Source organism: Styela clava, chromosome 9 (assembly GCF_964204865.1).
Source record: "Styela clava chromosome 9, kaStyClav1.hap1.2, whole genome shotgun sequence".
Lineage (NCBI taxonomy): Eukaryota > Metazoa > Chordata > Ascidiacea > Stolidobranchia > Styelidae > Styela > Styela clava.
In genome coordinates this window covers 15,399,521-15,415,574 of record NC_135258.1, presented here as the reverse complement: position 1 = coordinate 15,415,574, position 16,054 = coordinate 15,399,521, and the positions used below count along the sequence as shown (strand labels likewise).

The following is a 16,054-nucleotide window of genomic DNA, read 5'->3' as shown; positions in this document are numbered from 1 at the left end:
TCGTTCTAATTCTGTAATTGTTTTCCGTATACTCATCACCACTGACTTACCAATATCAGATTAGCTTCGCCCCTGAATTTTATTTTCTCATGCTATGTATGCAGTATGCTTAATGACTGATCTTTCTCTTCAGGAAGATTGTCGTGAGGTGTTTCCATCACTTTTGTGAGTTGGGTGAATGGGCACAAGTGCTGGTTCCATCACTTGTTATAAACATTTTTTTAGGTTTTGCCTATTTTGCCGAACGATTCGACGCCATTGTTTGTATTTTTTATTTTTTTTTATTTGTGTTTTGTGTTGTCGGGTTGTGAACAAAAGATCGAATTTAAATTGTATTGTATTATATTAATTAGAAGTTAGAATAGCATTCTTTAAATTTGTACTTTATTTGATAAACATTGTATTTAGCCTCTGCTCTACCTGTCTACCGTATCATGAAACTATAAAACAGTTGACGTAATCTTTATTTAGTAGTACACAATTATGAATAACGATACACCAGCAAAATTTCTACGCTCTTTGGAATTATTTCACAATGATGGAATTGCTGAATGGAAGGAATGTATTTTTACTGACAATCTGAACGATTTTGCCAAAAAATCTCAAATTTCTTCTGGAACCCTTCATAAAAACTTGACACGAATACTACATGATGTGTTTCATCTAGGAGGCATTGAATTAAAAACATTCGTAATGAAGAAGGTATACAGTAGAATCTCTTCACTTGCCGAAGCAGCTAATTCAAATGGAAATAATGGCGTTTTCAATGGCTGTCCTCTTGAATTGGAAGACAAACTGGGAGAAATGTCATTTTCTTATGCTACCAGAATATCTGCCATCTTTGATGAGTCTTCCTTGATTTCTGAGAAAGAATATCGTGAAATATTGTCTCGTTTTTGCCTTTTATTGTCTTCCGATGATAAAGATTGTTGCATTCAAAAACTTGAAAACCTTTTTCCTATGATTCTGTTTTGCAAGTGGAGAAAAAAATGTTTCGATTCAACTGGAATTGTCATTATTACTCCAGTATTGGGAGAAAATAAAACAATCATAAACTTGTTAGAACGAAAAGTAAATCTCAGTGGACCATATCCAAGTAACATATGGAGACCTGATTCAGCAGAAAATTTATCGCCAAGTCATGTAGCTTGTAAGAAATCAAATTCTAACAAATTTCATTCTGTGTGTCTCCAATCACTAGTACAACAACATCTTGCACGTTGTCGCTCAAAAGCTGGTGGAAAAGTTTCTGTCAAATCTTATGCTGAATATGAATTGTTAGAAAGCAACAAACATCTGATGGAATATCCAGATGAAGATCTGGCCCTTACATATGTCACTCTCTCTTTAACTTGTGGCAAGGTTTGATTTTTTGATACTTGAGTCTTATGCTATGGAATTTGTATCAAATAATGCATTTTATTTACTGTAACGAGACACAGATATGGAGCTGAATCTGCTTGATATTTTAATTCACAATTGTTTAAGCACATCAAGACTGGAGAATTACTGGATCAAAACATCAAATTTGCCTTCCACTAAGTGGGCCCTAATTGAACGATCGTGGGCATGTTGGCATTGTAGGTTATTTTTAAAAATCTGGGGTTTGGTTCATGCCCACTTCTGAGGGTATAGTATATTGGGTTATCAATTCCAGACCTCCCATTTATATAATGGCTCAAGTACATGTCAGTGACTTCTTCACTGACTTGTCCGGGGTGTTTATCGAACAAATCTGTCCACTTATGAAGTGATTCAAGCAAGCTATTTCTTCAAGAAAATTCATTGAGCTTTTCATCCCAGATACAAAACTTGTGTGTGCTTGCACTGCTAATATTCTTGTATTCAAATTCAGGTGGAAAAGATTCTCCAAGTTGATAAACAGCATGTAAAAGAGATCAAAATGAATATAACACCCGCTCCAGGCGACATGAGAAGCTCAGCCTTTTCTCTTTTTAAAGCTGTTCAAATATTAGAAGGTTAGAATATTCAATAATGCTATTTATACTCAATTTTTCTGATATTTTGTAATTTGTAATATATACTTATTAAAAAATTTTTCTCTTTTCATTTAAGGTTTCTTCTGTGCATTTGGAGACGCTGGCGAAGTTAAATGGACTAGTGTGGATGATCTACCAACTACAAATGAACAAGTAGCCTGCACAGTTTTATTTGTTAATTAATTAATTAATGCTTCTTTTCAGTGGAATATTAATTAACAATTTTTTGTCAGACAGACAAAAAACAGGTCATCAACTTTACTGGATGAATTTTATAAAGTGCGAAAAATTGTTGGTTCTGTTGAATAAAGCTTGAGTACTAACTAGTATTCATATACTGTTAGCTCATTTAAATGGAGTTTCGAATTATGAATTGTAAGGTTCCAATAATTCAGAAAATAAAGATTATTATTTACAATTTTACATAAATCGCCCATTACCCCCATCCCCCAAATACATCACCTGCTCAAAATTCATAGCATCCTTTTTTCTGAAATAATTTATTTGCACATCTCGAGAACTCTTGTTACCCTTGATTTAACTTTTTTATTTTGAATTCAGGAATCATCTGTCAAAAAAGAAAAATTGACAATAGTCGAACAAATTAGAGAAGTGATTGGTTCATATAATCAAGAATGGATATTATTAAACAGAGCAAGAAAACAAGCAAAAGCGATCGAAGCACCGAATAATAATGGTAAGAAAATTCATTTTTGTTCTATATACCTATATGTGGAAATTATTGTAATTCAATTTTATTTTTCGAAGAAAGTCAGTGATAAATTATGTATTCACTCATGCAAAAGATATACCAAATTAATAAAAATTGAAATCAGAGTAATAAAGTACCATTTGTAACTGCTAGCCATTTGTGAGTATTACTGCGCTATTTTATTACTAATTTTTGAGTACATTCGAAATTGGCTTTATTCAATATAGTCAGATAAGATACAATCCATGACAATGTTAATCAATGTTAAATATAGCTGGCACTCAAAGCTTGTTCTCAAATTGAAACAAAATTTCTGGAATTTCGATATTTTTCTACCTTGACCCTTATTTAAATGTTGTACGAAATGATATAGAAAGATAACCCAGAAATTGTGGTTTAGCATTAGACTTAACCATGATGGCATTGCAGCCTTTGAGAAATATCTTGGGTTCAAATCCCATGCCCACCACTTCACTGTAATATATAATAATGACAAATTGAGTAGGCGATGCCAAAGCGGAATAATTTCATAATTCCAAAATAAAATGGCTTCTTTACATATCAGTGACTGTTTATGCAGAGCCTTGTAGGAGGTCATTTGATGAAAAGAAAATATAGAATTGTTTAAATATATATACCGGTATATTACATTTTCCATTGCATATATTTGTTTATTTCACAATAATAGACACAACAAATGAAGATCAGGCAACTAAACAAATGATATTTCCCAGAGAAGAGTTAGACTTCACTGAAAGGGTTTGGGAAGTATTACAGGTACTTGATTGATTGTAAAGGATAAATTAATGTGGAAAAAACAAAAAAAAAATTCTGGAAATAACACTATGTTCCAGGGCTGGAGAGCTGGTTTGAAATAATAATGGCCCTCGGATCTTAGTAAAAATGTTAAATTAAAAATATATTAAACAGAATAGGATAGTTTTTGTTATTTGTATAAAGTGATAGATAAATTATCAATAAATGTGAAAAAATTATTAAATGGTTAGAAGCCGAAGCCACCGCAATTTGTGGTATATTCGACTCCAGCTTGATCTATTATAGTAAGCTTGGCTCCAATAAAACTTCGAGGCTCAGCCCTGATTCCACATAGGTTAAATTATTGTATTTTTGAGTGTTGATATTATCTTTTTATTGATCTTTAGTATGTTGGTTCGTGTCAACAACTGATTGAATCGTTTCAAATCATTGTGAAAGAAGTTTCTGAATGCAGAGCAACACAATTCTGGTTACACAACAATAATTCTACTACCCTTGCTAAACTCATCAAGGAGTCTTACACTGTAAGTTTTAGCATTGTTATTAATCGTCATTACTTCTGAATCTCTGCTATCTAGAATTTATTTAAATGTATCTTGCTTTGTTATAAACAATAATGATGGCTCGTATTATACAATGAGGTAGAACTGCTGCCACTCTTTTTATATCTTCAAGAATATTTCCTATTTAGCCCATCCACCAAGCTATAGAGTCAACATATGAATTTAGAGCAGTAGTTCCCAACCTTTTTGGCTCGTGGCCCCATTCCGGGGGCTTTTAGCACCTATGGCCCCCCTGTCTATCATTCCAGGTGTATTTATAGTGGTATTTTGTTTGATAGATTCTGAATCCCATTAGGATTAAACAATTCATGCACAAAAAAGTGAAGCAAGCAATGAAACTAGGAAGAACGGGAGTTTGTTTGTAAAGTGAAAAGTAAAATCAGTTCTGCGTTTAACATTGCGGCCCCCCTTCCAACTGCTTTGTGGCCCCCTGAGGGGCCATGGGCCCCAAGTTGGGAAATGCTGATAGAGAGTATGTTATACGTCACTCACAGTTGTGCGCATCAATTTGTGGTGGGTGACATTATCCTTGACTTCAGTCACCTTTTTTGAAAACTTGGCCAGTGCGATGGCCTAGCCTAGCAGTGAAAGCGTTAGGCTTAACTGTGCTGGCATAGTAGATTACACATCTTGGGTTCAAATCCCATGCTCCCATCTCACCCAGGGTGTAATAAATTGAGTAGGCAAAGCTGAATTGTAAAGATTCCGGGGTACTCCTGGAGTATGTGCAGCAAGATGTCGCATAACCTGAACCCTAACCTGGTACACAACCTGAGTTCAGGTTGTGCTCCATCTTGGCGCGCATACTTCAGGAGGTCCGATTCCGGTTCTTTCAAATAATGTAGCCCCTGACATATCGTTATCAGAGGCTACTTGAACAGGGCCTTGTTTGGAGTAAAAGTGGGTGAATAAGCATAATATAATAAAACTGATACAGAAAATAAATAAACTATGCTGCCTTTGAATTTGTACTCTAATGATTGCTTCTGACACAATTTTTCCACCTAATTTTCATTTTTGATTTTGTATGTACTGTTTCAGGGGAAAGTTAGCACGAGAATTGAGCTGGGCAGCTCTGAATGCATACAACTTCTCATTGAATTAGGATTGGATAAATTATCTCGGGACTACAGCAATTTTTTCATCACAAGTCGGCTTGCGAGTATGAGTCGGTTACAAAGTTATCTTGAAAACAATTCTAAATCGGACGAGGGCAGAGTAGAAAACTTGAAGAAACGATTCGTTAATTTGAAGAAGCTCCATCACATTGTTGAGCTTATTGTACAATGCAAATGTTTTTTTAATCTATCAGATGAAAGGACTTCCCTGGTAACAAAGTAAGAAAACTATGTTTTCTGTTATTGTCCCCACACAACTCACTAGTCAACAGTATAGGTTATAGGTGAGACTAATTACTCATCTGTCCTCCAGGCCCGCGGGTCGTCTCAAAACTGCCATGTCCCACTTATCAGGTGTGTCCTCGGGCAAAGTGGAGCACGTGGAGCAAGAGGGGCACTATATTTCCGAGACACCGCCACTTGCACATATAATGCAAGGATGCTGTTGCAAAAAATAGAGTCCTGATGTATGAATCAGTTAGTGCTTTATTGTCTACACTCAAAACCAGTTGTAGTAGTATTGTTTCATAAACAAACTGCTGTCTTTAACTCTCAAAAACTGTTGCTTCTTATAGCCTGATGCTTCTTATTTATGGATAAAAACCAAATCTTAGACTTTATTGAAAGTACGGTATTCAATTTTGCTTACTTATGGATGGTTTTGATTGTTTCATCACAATGTATTAAATTTTTTTTACAGGATGGCATTGCATGACTATGAATCTGAAGATTTGGATTTTAGGAAAACGTTTACTTTCTCTATTGATTATGCTGAAGTCGAATGTTTGATTGAAAACAGACTTCCAACTGTTTGGAGAATGACATTGTCAAGTGAAGATGATTTTATGAAGGTATGGAAATAATGGAATCAATCACCTTATGTTATTTTTTTTTTATTGGAATTTTATTCATGCTATTTGCCGAAGTGAAGTTGTGTGAAGTTTTGTCATCGGTCATATGAGTCTTGAATCTAGAGTTCAGTCCGCTTTCCATCACGTTTTAGGTTGACACTAAAGTCTAGTCCAGAGTTATAGTAGGTGAAACAAAAGTGAGATGGATAATTATGAGTTTCATTGACCCTGAAACATCCATATTGCTTCCATTTATGCTGATATTATTTCGAAAGACGAACTAAGATTTGAAAAATTATTCACATCCACTTTTTAAAAAAGTTCTCGTTAACACTGGTTCATACTTCATACAACTATAGGAAATGTTGTTACTAAAGAAAAACAATTAATCATTGAGTCCTTATTATTTAAATTATTTTTTCATATTTTGTTTCTAAAGACATCAACTGACCACTGCTGGATGCTAGAATATCCTTTTCATGGAATCATTTCTGAGCCAAACAAAGATTTAGATGCCTTGAATACTCCGGCATCATGTAGAATTAGTACAAGTTCCATGGCGTTCGATGTAGCTGTAAAATATCACATTGCAACTAAGTCTGAGACAATTTTTTGAGCTCAATGAAAAGGTTTTACTATTGAATCCAGTAAAGACCATAAAAGTTCCTGCAGTCTGTCGACTGCCCGTTAAATGTCAGTATATAAAAATCGTATATTAGTTTGCTTCCGTATTTTTCTCAGATTCTTAATACATATTTCACTTCACTTGAATAAATGTGTTTCAGAAGAGGTTAAGGTTTATTCTGGGATGTGAAATTCGGTTACATGATTAATAGACAACGACCATAGTGTGGTTGCCAGTCCCAGTCCTATTGATGTAGTTCTTGGATACTTGGGTCAAATAACAATACATGTTAGTTTTGTGTGCCAGAATTACATGTACAATCAACTGTATTAACTACGTTGATTAGTTGCGTGTCTGGAGACTTGTTCCGCGCAGAAGCGTAATGTCGTCTAAAGATACTCAAGGCTTAATCATATGGCGGACCACGATTTTTGTCAAGTTTCTAGTTAATAATTGGGTAAAGCAATAATTGACTTGTGCGTCGATCCTGATATTTCGTTGTTAGAGGAAACCTAACTGGCGGTTACTTAACCAACGAAAGGCGCTTGTAGTCCTAGACGCCGAGGCTGTTTCCGACGAGTGAATCCCATGGTTGCCAAATTAAACTTTTCGAAAAATTACACTCTAGTCTAGAGGAGGGGCAACCGGCGGCACGCGAGCCGGTTTGCTCCGGTTTCATGTGGCTCTTTTTGCCCTGGTTATTTTAAAGAAAAAATACGGTAACTTCAAATTACGATACACAATGTTTCGATTAAACATGTCACTCGTCGTGCTTTCTTCTTTTACGTCCGAGATACGTGAACGCCGCCGTTCACTTTACAATTGAATCGTCCATTATTGCGTCACAATCGAAATCTTTGATGCGACTTGTGAGACGCGATTTTGCATTACAACGGCTGTCGTAATCATATCGAATATGACGTTCGACGACAAACGCGCAGTTTACACTTTATTTGAAGTGCTGATAGAATTGATTACATTTTTGTGTCATTATGACGTCATTTTGTCAGCACACATACTAAAAGAAGAAAAAAATTCTTTGTTCAACAATATATGTTGATTACGAGATGGAAACATCGATTAATTGTGGTGGACATTGATAAAGAAAAGTAATGGAAAATGTAAAAAAAATTTGAAAAAAGTTTTGTATTATAAATCGGAGTAATAAATACAAGCCAGATGGACTAGACCAGGGGTGGCCAACCTTTCACATACCATGCGCCACGTTTTAAACATAATGTTTCAGATGCGCCGTAAATCTCTTGTATTCCCACTCCTAATGTCCGCTTCTTGTTGTTCTCCTTTGTTCATTTTCTTTCGCACTGTGTTGGGTAACAAAATATATAAAAGCAAAGCTTAATGCTTAAATCTTGAAAAGTACACAACTGCAAATGTTTACAAACAAAAATCAACCTTAATACACGCCTTTACACACACAAGAAGAAACTTTACCAAATAAGTTTACAGAAAACCACTCATTTAGAGAATTACCGAATCACTGAATTAAGCACTGAATGAATAAATTTCAATGACAGCCGCATATATATAGTTACCTCCAGAGGCGTAGCTTAGGGGGAGCAGTGGGGTACATATGCCCCCGGGCGCCAAGGTACAGGGGCGCCAAAATGAGGCTTGCAAAAATTTCACAACAAGAGTAAAAAACGGTCACAAGCAAGATCGCACCGGCGGCAGACATAAGTGCACACTTGGTCAGACCACTTACGACTGCCGACGTCATCACGCACATAGCTCGCGCACGGTGAGATTTCCATCGTAATTACGTGGCCAAAAAATCTGACCGGGAAACAAAGCAAAATTTGATTTGGTAACGTTAGGTAACAAAATGCACCGGGTTAATTACGTGGTTCTGTATCGTTAAGTTCTTGCCTGCACACTCCGATGTAAGTTGATATTAGTTCTGTGCTGGAGACAAATGGAAACGGAATTTGGTTGAATGATGTTAATACATGTTTTGAGTAATACGTGGTTTTGTATTTCTTTGTTGTCAAAGTACCGTACTTTGCGGTAGAGTTATCACATAAAATATATTATACTGTTCTAAAAGACTCCAATGCCGTTTTCGACAATTCGTCGAGATTGCACAGATTTTGCAAATTTCTTCGACACTGACCTCAATGGCCACGAACTTTTCACCGAAATTGGAGATTGCAAAATGCTCAGTAACAGAACTGTAGGTCAACCAGAAACTCCTTTGGCTCCTCTTGGTTTTATTGTGTCTTTTGGAGACGACGTTTTACCCAATCTGCGAATTTCTCTACAAATTTTGTCAACAATACCAGTTTCAATTGCAAGCTGTGAACGGTCTTTCAGCAAATTGAAACCTATTTTGTCGTATTCGCGTGCATCAACGGGACAGGATCGTCTCAGTGATCTTGCACTTCTAAGTGTTGAAAGAGAAACATTGAAAAAAAAAACGGATTTTGATGACGTGTTAACCAGTTTACGACAGTGAAATTGAAAAAATGAATTTATTGTAGACTTTGTAAATCATCTTTGACAGTAACTGAGTGGGACATATGCTCTATTTTGTATAGCTTTGCTTCTTCTTTAAATAAAATGTTCCATTAAAATTTACATATACATATATTTTTGAATAAATAATAAAATATATAAATACATATAAATTTGAATTCACTTATCGTCACGCTAATACCCGAATTGCGTAATTCATTTTTGGCGGTTTTGAGTTTTTCATAAAATAGGTATTTATGTAATGCTGCGCACCTGTCTGTTAACTCAGATTTTATTTTAAGAATTCCGAAACCCATGGACCTTTCCCCGAGCATCGACTTCCTTGTTTATTCCGTGACGTTGGCCAATCAGCAAGATGCAAAAAGTGACGTAACAATGCCCTCTTTTCGCATCCGCTCAGACACTTTTCTCACTCAGACAGATTTTCAAGCGTGGTTGTAAACATTACCTCGTTTTCGCATTTTTGAACTCTATTCGTTAGTTTTCAGTTGTGTTTCGGAAACTTGAATAAAAATCAGATAATTCAATGATCACTCTGTCTTCTTCGGAGTTTTAATTTAATTGCAGTAATAAAAATTAGTGTAGAAGTAGCTGTGATAGACTAGCCTGAAATTCTTTACCGGTACTTTTAAAAAACAGATTGTTGTGTGCGATGAATCCTAATGATGGTTTGAAGCACATACCCCATTTTACAGGCGCCAACTCGCAAAAGCACTCCTAAAATAGCCCTGAAAATTCTGCAATGGTAAAGTATAAGAAGAATTTTCCGGGGGTCAAAGATCGGGGAAAGGTCCATAAAAATAGAGATTTTGTATGATATGCAAATTTGTTCAATTGTTTCGTCATAATGAAGGATTATTGTGACGTCACAAAGGCAAAATAACCTCGGCTAAGGATTTTCGAGTTTTTGTACTCAGATTCTAGCTTAGCGCTAATAATTTTCAATTTATACTACAGTATAGGAAGGCGTGCACTTGTGATATTCACTGTCTGAGTCCAATTCACCTTGGTTGACTTTTATATAAGGGTACATTTCTGTTTTATTCTTTAGATTTAACTTTAGTCTTATTTCGGTGGGTGTGCAGAGCTTGTTATATTGATGAAATATATATTTTTAAACATAAAAAATAATGTAATTGAAACAGATAAGCTATTTTGGGGATTTTGGATTGTTTGTTTTTCAGGACTGGTACATATAGTCAAGTTGCAAAATTGCGTATGTCCCCTAGTCATAGACACATTTTTGCCTAAATCACAGTGCGCCATTATGACGTCAAATGACTGCGTCATACAAATTACCTTAAATCCAGCTACGACCAAAAAGTTGAACTATGGCAAATTAATGACTCTCAATGGCATAGCAATATCATTATGAAGTTTTTTTTACGTTTTTCTCAAAACAGCTAAAAATGACTTACGCAATTCGGTTATTAGCGTGACGATATATAATTTGTTTTTACATATACCATTAAATGAAATAGAAAACATGATTAAACGTGGGGGTTGGGGCGCCAATTTTATATTTTGCCCCGGGCGCAAAATATGCTGGCTACGCCTCTGGTTACCTCAACGAAAATTCCCGTATTCACGCAAAAATCCGAGCAATTTACCATAAACAGATTACGATTGATCACGAAACAGGGAACCATTGTTTCGCCATGATTCAAGTAAAAACTACAGCCTTCCTGAAAGTAGGAGAAAAACGCATTCTGTCTTATGAACAGTACGCAATAAAGCTGTTTTTAACAACGAAGAGAAAAGGTACGATTAAGAAGTAAAGTTATGCGTAATATTGTGACAACAGGCCTTTAGTATCAATATCTACTCTACTCTACCCTCGATTCTAATTGGCCTTTGCTAATCAGCTGTTAGGCCTAGCGTCGCGTGATTTTACTCCAGGCTTCTTCGAGATTAGTACTTGCGTCACAGCAAGCGATTTTACGTTTCGCTTTTGTTGACAACGGTCATTTGAAGTTTGGATGAAAAAGGTGGTATTTAAGGGTCATTTTCAGCATGTTGTGGGTTGATTTATAATAAATTTTTTAGGCTTGGGCAATTCAACTGGTGGTTGTTCAATGGATATTGGGAGATATTTGGGAAGTCTGGGCAATGGAAAATCCATGTTTCAAGCTGATAAATGATGACTTTTTACTTCAGTAGGGAAAAAATAGTAAATTTTACTAATTTTTGCTAAAAGTCTAGAATGAATGTCATAAAGTCCGTCCAAAAGCTAACGTCGATAATCGCCTGTTGTTTCTAATTCCAACAAGCCGTAAGTGGGCGACGTGGAGTAAGGAGAATAGATTTTAAGTACCATCAAAAGTCGCCATGTAAATCGCAAAAAAACGGCTTGGCGTGGAGAAGCCAAGTGCAACAACAATTTTGGCATGAAAAGGGCTAATGAAGTTTGTGCAAGGCAAAGTAGAGCGTTGACTTCCACGCGATTTCATTAGCTTTGCGGGTTTCAATGCGTCGTTTGAAAGAATTTTGGCGCAGACTAGGCACGTAGGAAGCGGTACTTTTTCGCTGCTGAGAGCAATAGTGAAACCTAGCTCCAAATACTTATTATAGTGCTCAATAAAATATCCCTCTCGTTTTTTGCTTGTTTCCGCATGATCCATATCAATTTTGCTGCAACTTGCAAGGTCGTTCTGGGGTATGTTGTGAAGTTGAAGTAGCAGTCTCTTCCTGTAAACAGTAAACACCACTAACTTGGTTTTCACCGCTGGGTTTCTTTTGAAACGTGAAACGTGTTTCCCCGAAATTGAGACATACCATGAAAATAAGACCTAGCCTGAATTTTAAGAAATATTTTAATATAAGTCAATACCGCGAACTTTTTTTTTGACCTAGTCGATATCAAGAAATCTCTCCTGCACGTTTTAAATCATTGATAACCTATGTTTAGCAGTTGTTTTGAATATAAACGTGGTATTTATAAGTAAATGGATATCGGTTTCATACTTTATATACATATTTGAAATTATCGTAATTCTTTACTTTTGAATTTTGTTTTTGATAAATAAAAATATAAGACATTCCCCGAAAACAAGCCCTAGTGTTATTTTTCGGAAAAATATTGAAATATAACCCTGTCTTATTTTCGGGCAAACACGGTATGTGCTATCAAACCCCTCCGTCATTACGCTAGTCGCCGTTATGAGGTCATAGACTTAACGAACATCCAGTCGTTCAGGGCTTGAAATTTGCAAAGGACATCTCACCAAGTTTGGTTGTTAGAGTCTAACACAGACATGGACAAACTACTGCCCGCGGGACGAATCCGGCCTGTTGGGTAATTCAATTTGGCCCGCCTGATGGTGTTACAACCAAACTAAATCCAAATTTAACTGTTTCAGCAAAAAATAGCTCAAGGAATTTGTTGGGATTGCGATAGCATTTAGTTTTGGCATGGAGCTTATCGTTTTCCACTTTTGCAGCACTGCAAATATTGTCCATAAATGTAACTTTCACATTTTACTTCATACTTCCATGGTCCGCCAGTCTAGATAGGCAAAATTGTTGGCCCCCGGTCTGAAAACCTTGCCCACCCCTGGTCCAACAGTTAGACGAATAACGGTACTACGAATCAATAAGAATTAGAAAAAAAACACAAAACTAACGGACATGCCGTCAATACTCTGCATTTTGCTATTTGCTTATAATATATTAATATTGGAAAATATTTGGCGGGCCGGAAGCAAGGTTGCCGCGGACCGGCGGTTGAGAACCACTGGACTAGACATCCAATACTCCAGAAAAAGCGAATTATATCATCTTTTAAACGAGATAAGAGTGGCCGTCTGGAGCGAAAAGCAACGCAAATATTCAGGATACAAATGGCGAATGTTTTCGCGAACTGTTTCGAGCGAACGCAATCTATGTTTGTTTATTTCTGTGCGGGTAATGATTACAAGCTTGTTTACGTGCCGAAACCGATTGTGAACTCTCTCAAATTACTTTCTTCAAGTAATAACAGATTCATTGTATGTTTATTAGCTTTCAATTAATTGCAGATATAAAACTCGTAAAAATTAGGTTGAAGAAAAGTGAAGCGCAGCCGGGTTCACAAAAGCTCGGACAAGCATATATCATGCTTGAAAACGACGCAAAAATGCCTTATTGCTTTTGTTTTGACATACGTCCACGATAAAACGTATACATAAAAGAGTATTCAACCAGAGGGTTATTGTTGACGCTCCTTTCTTTGCAATACACCAGTTCCTCCCACCGTGATGTGACACTCTAAGCTTGAGCAAAAGCTGCACAATATCGGATCGGCACAGTAAACCAAATCCTTTTCATCCGAGGAAAAATGGAGGTATTCTTTATGCTTGTTGCAGAAGACGCTGGGATAAGTACTGTCAGAAAAGAGATTTTTTCCTCCAATCTGGAAGCCAACAGTTTGGCAGAGTCCTTTGGCAATCTGAGGTCGCGAACTAGATCATTCGACTCCTATTGGGAAAATTGATGTGGAGCATCATCTTCAAAATCCATTTCTCCTTCTTCATATCCTTTGAAACTGGTTGTATCTTCGTCGCTAATGGAGGTTTTCTAAACGAAGCCATCTCATTCACTCGCAAAAGAATAATAGGTAATAAGTAATTCATCAATTAACTTACACAGAAGATAGAATAAACAAAGAAGGCAAAACTGTCAACGAACACGTTGCCATGATTAAAAAACAAACAAGATTGAAAGATTATATTTTACACGAAAAGAATTGTGAAAAAACAAAAATAAAGCAATGACTAAAGATCAAACATTTTTAACCCGGTCCATAAGCAGAAAATAAAAGTTTTTCACACAGCATTTTATACCAATTTCTTCTAAAATGCTCTAACATGTGTAATGTGAACAAAATCGTAAAAAACGACATGTGGCCATATCTCAAAAACTTGACCTGATTGCGCAAAACTAATGTGATTTCTGGATTCAGCACGCTAAATTCACCCTAAATCAACTGAAAAAACGCAGACCGCAAATTTGTTGTTGACCAGTGTTATCTGTGATATCTACCCTAAAACACGTGAGTCAAAGCAGAGATCTGTTCTGACACCCATGTGAAAGAATTACTTCGATTAGCTACAACAACATACAGGCCAAATTTCAAAGAGCACTGTTAAAACCAAGAAATGCCAGAAGTCCCACTATGTAGCATGCATAACAATAAATGGCTTGTAAATTTCTGTCATAAATTTATGTTTTATAATTTCTGTTGGTAATTGACATTTACAATAAACTAGCATTACAACAGAGCTGAATAAAGGTATATCTGATATTCATGTGTTTTCTTGTTTATAATGTGGCTCTTCGCGGAAATAAAGTTCGAAATGCGGCTCTTGGTCTCTGACCGGTCCACCCCTGCACTAGAGGTAATCCTGGGATATACAAGACAGAAAACGTTTCGTTGATAACACCAGTGCAATTAGGGTTGATCTACATATTCGATTACGGTAATTAACCCTCGGGTTCAGACAACCTCCAACCAGCCAGACAATATCAATTTTCTTCCTAACCTCACCCCATTAGGGGAAACATGGTAAATTTATATATTTCGCGTTTAGTATCACTATTTGTTTAACCTGAATACTTGTTTGCGACTAAGGCGAAGGCTTTGAATAATACATAATGTTCGATTCTTAGCTGAATTCAGTCACGGAAACTGCATTCCTTTTCCAACTTATGGCACGAGTGAAATTTTGCTAATGACAATTTGTTTTAATACATAACTTTGAGAAATCTTTGATAGATTTTATTTCTTCCTAAGTTAACTGAACTTTTGCTCAGTGTGACATTTTTCTTTGGTTTTTTACCTCGACAATCCGGACATTTTCATTTTCATAGGAAAACTGTGAGTTTTATATATAGTGAAGATACATGCAAAATTGGATTATTACACGATAAATTCGTGTTAACCAGCAACAATACAGCAACAATACATGTTTATGTCAAAATTTTATTTCGTTATGAAATTAGTTCTCTATATATCTTAACCAGGTTTGTTTTAATCATTGTTTATTTAAGTTTTCTTACTTTATTCGATACATTTTTATATTTTTAGTACCAGTTGCACGAAGCACATCAAAGTTTTATTTGCCTAATTTAATTTATGACTTCATTACTACCATATAGTCGTCTATTATCTTTTGCATTCGAGGTGAACTTTCCGAATTAAGACGTTAATGAAATTTGATATTATCGGTGCATTGTTAGAATTTGTTAATTCATTGTGTCAATTTCAAAAAATAAATATTCATTCGAATTTTTTCATTCTAACGGTAGCGGTATCTTTTCGTAAACATCGCATTAGCGATATTAAATCCCTAAAGCTTTCATCAATTTAGTGGAACGACAATAATCCATTTGCAGTCTTATTTTCGAGCGTGGTTTCCATACGCGAGCACTCGACGCGTTAATTCTGAGTTCGTTTTTCGCGTTTCAAGAGGTTTTGTGCGGTCAAAGTTAATAAAATATTTATACGTTCACGTCGAGGGGGAATCTTGTTTCTGCAATTATCTCCCACATTCATCTTTACCCCCAATATTTTGCATACGAAAAAGAAATATTTGTCATTTTGTTTTTCTCCACATGATACGGAACATATTTTTGCATTCTAATGTAACATAATGTCCGATGCTCAGGCGAAACATCTGCTCTCAACTTAGCCTAGGCTAATGATAGATTTCGAATTTCAATAAAGTCGAGAGCAGACATCTCATTTTTACATTATATGTAGAAAAGCATTCGCCAGAACAAAATCAATTCGAGACTGAGCAGACATATAGGACGATAAAATGAAGCAGAAAGGATGATTACGTAATACATGATTGCAGTTAATGAAATTTTGAAATTTAAATTAATGTTTCCGTACTCTAGTTGGATTGATCTAACCTTGACTAAGAAGCTCATGCA

At 35.9% G+C, this 16,054-nt stretch overlaps 1 protein-coding gene across 1 annotated transcript; it reads left to right on the top strand.

Moving 5' to 3' along the window:
• Positions 1-431: 431 nt before the first annotated feature.
• LOC120339592 (protein zwilch homolog) lies at positions 432-6,796 on the top strand. Its single transcript, XM_039407754.2, has 9 exons — positions 432-1,362; positions 1,856-1,979; positions 2,077-2,153; positions 2,562-2,697; positions 3,401-3,489; positions 3,876-4,013; positions 5,094-5,389; positions 5,871-6,021; positions 6,461-6,796. The coding sequence occupies exons 1-9, from the start codon at positions 484-486 to the stop codon at positions 6,635-6,637; spliced, it is 2,067 nt and encodes a 688-aa protein (XP_039263688.2). The 5' UTR covers positions 432-483; the 3' UTR covers positions 6,638-6,796.
• The last annotated feature ends 9,258 nt before the right edge of the window (positions 6,797-16,054 follow it).

What these genes read in the sequence shown, in the direction of transcription:
- LOC120339592 (XM_039407754.2), top strand. Translation starts at nt 484, where the DNA reads ATGAATAACGATACACCAGCAAAATTTCTACGCTCTTTGGAATTATTT. An exon ending in GGGTTTGGGAAGTATTACAG is followed by an intron (nt 3,490 to 3,875) that starts GTACTTGATTGA and finishes ATTGATCTTTAG; the next exon opens with TATGTTGGTTCGTGTCAACA. An exon ending in GTGAAGATGATTTTATGAAG is followed by an intron (nt 6,022 to 6,460) that starts GTATGGAAATAA and finishes TTGTTTCTAAAG; the next exon opens with ACATCAACTGACCACTGCTG.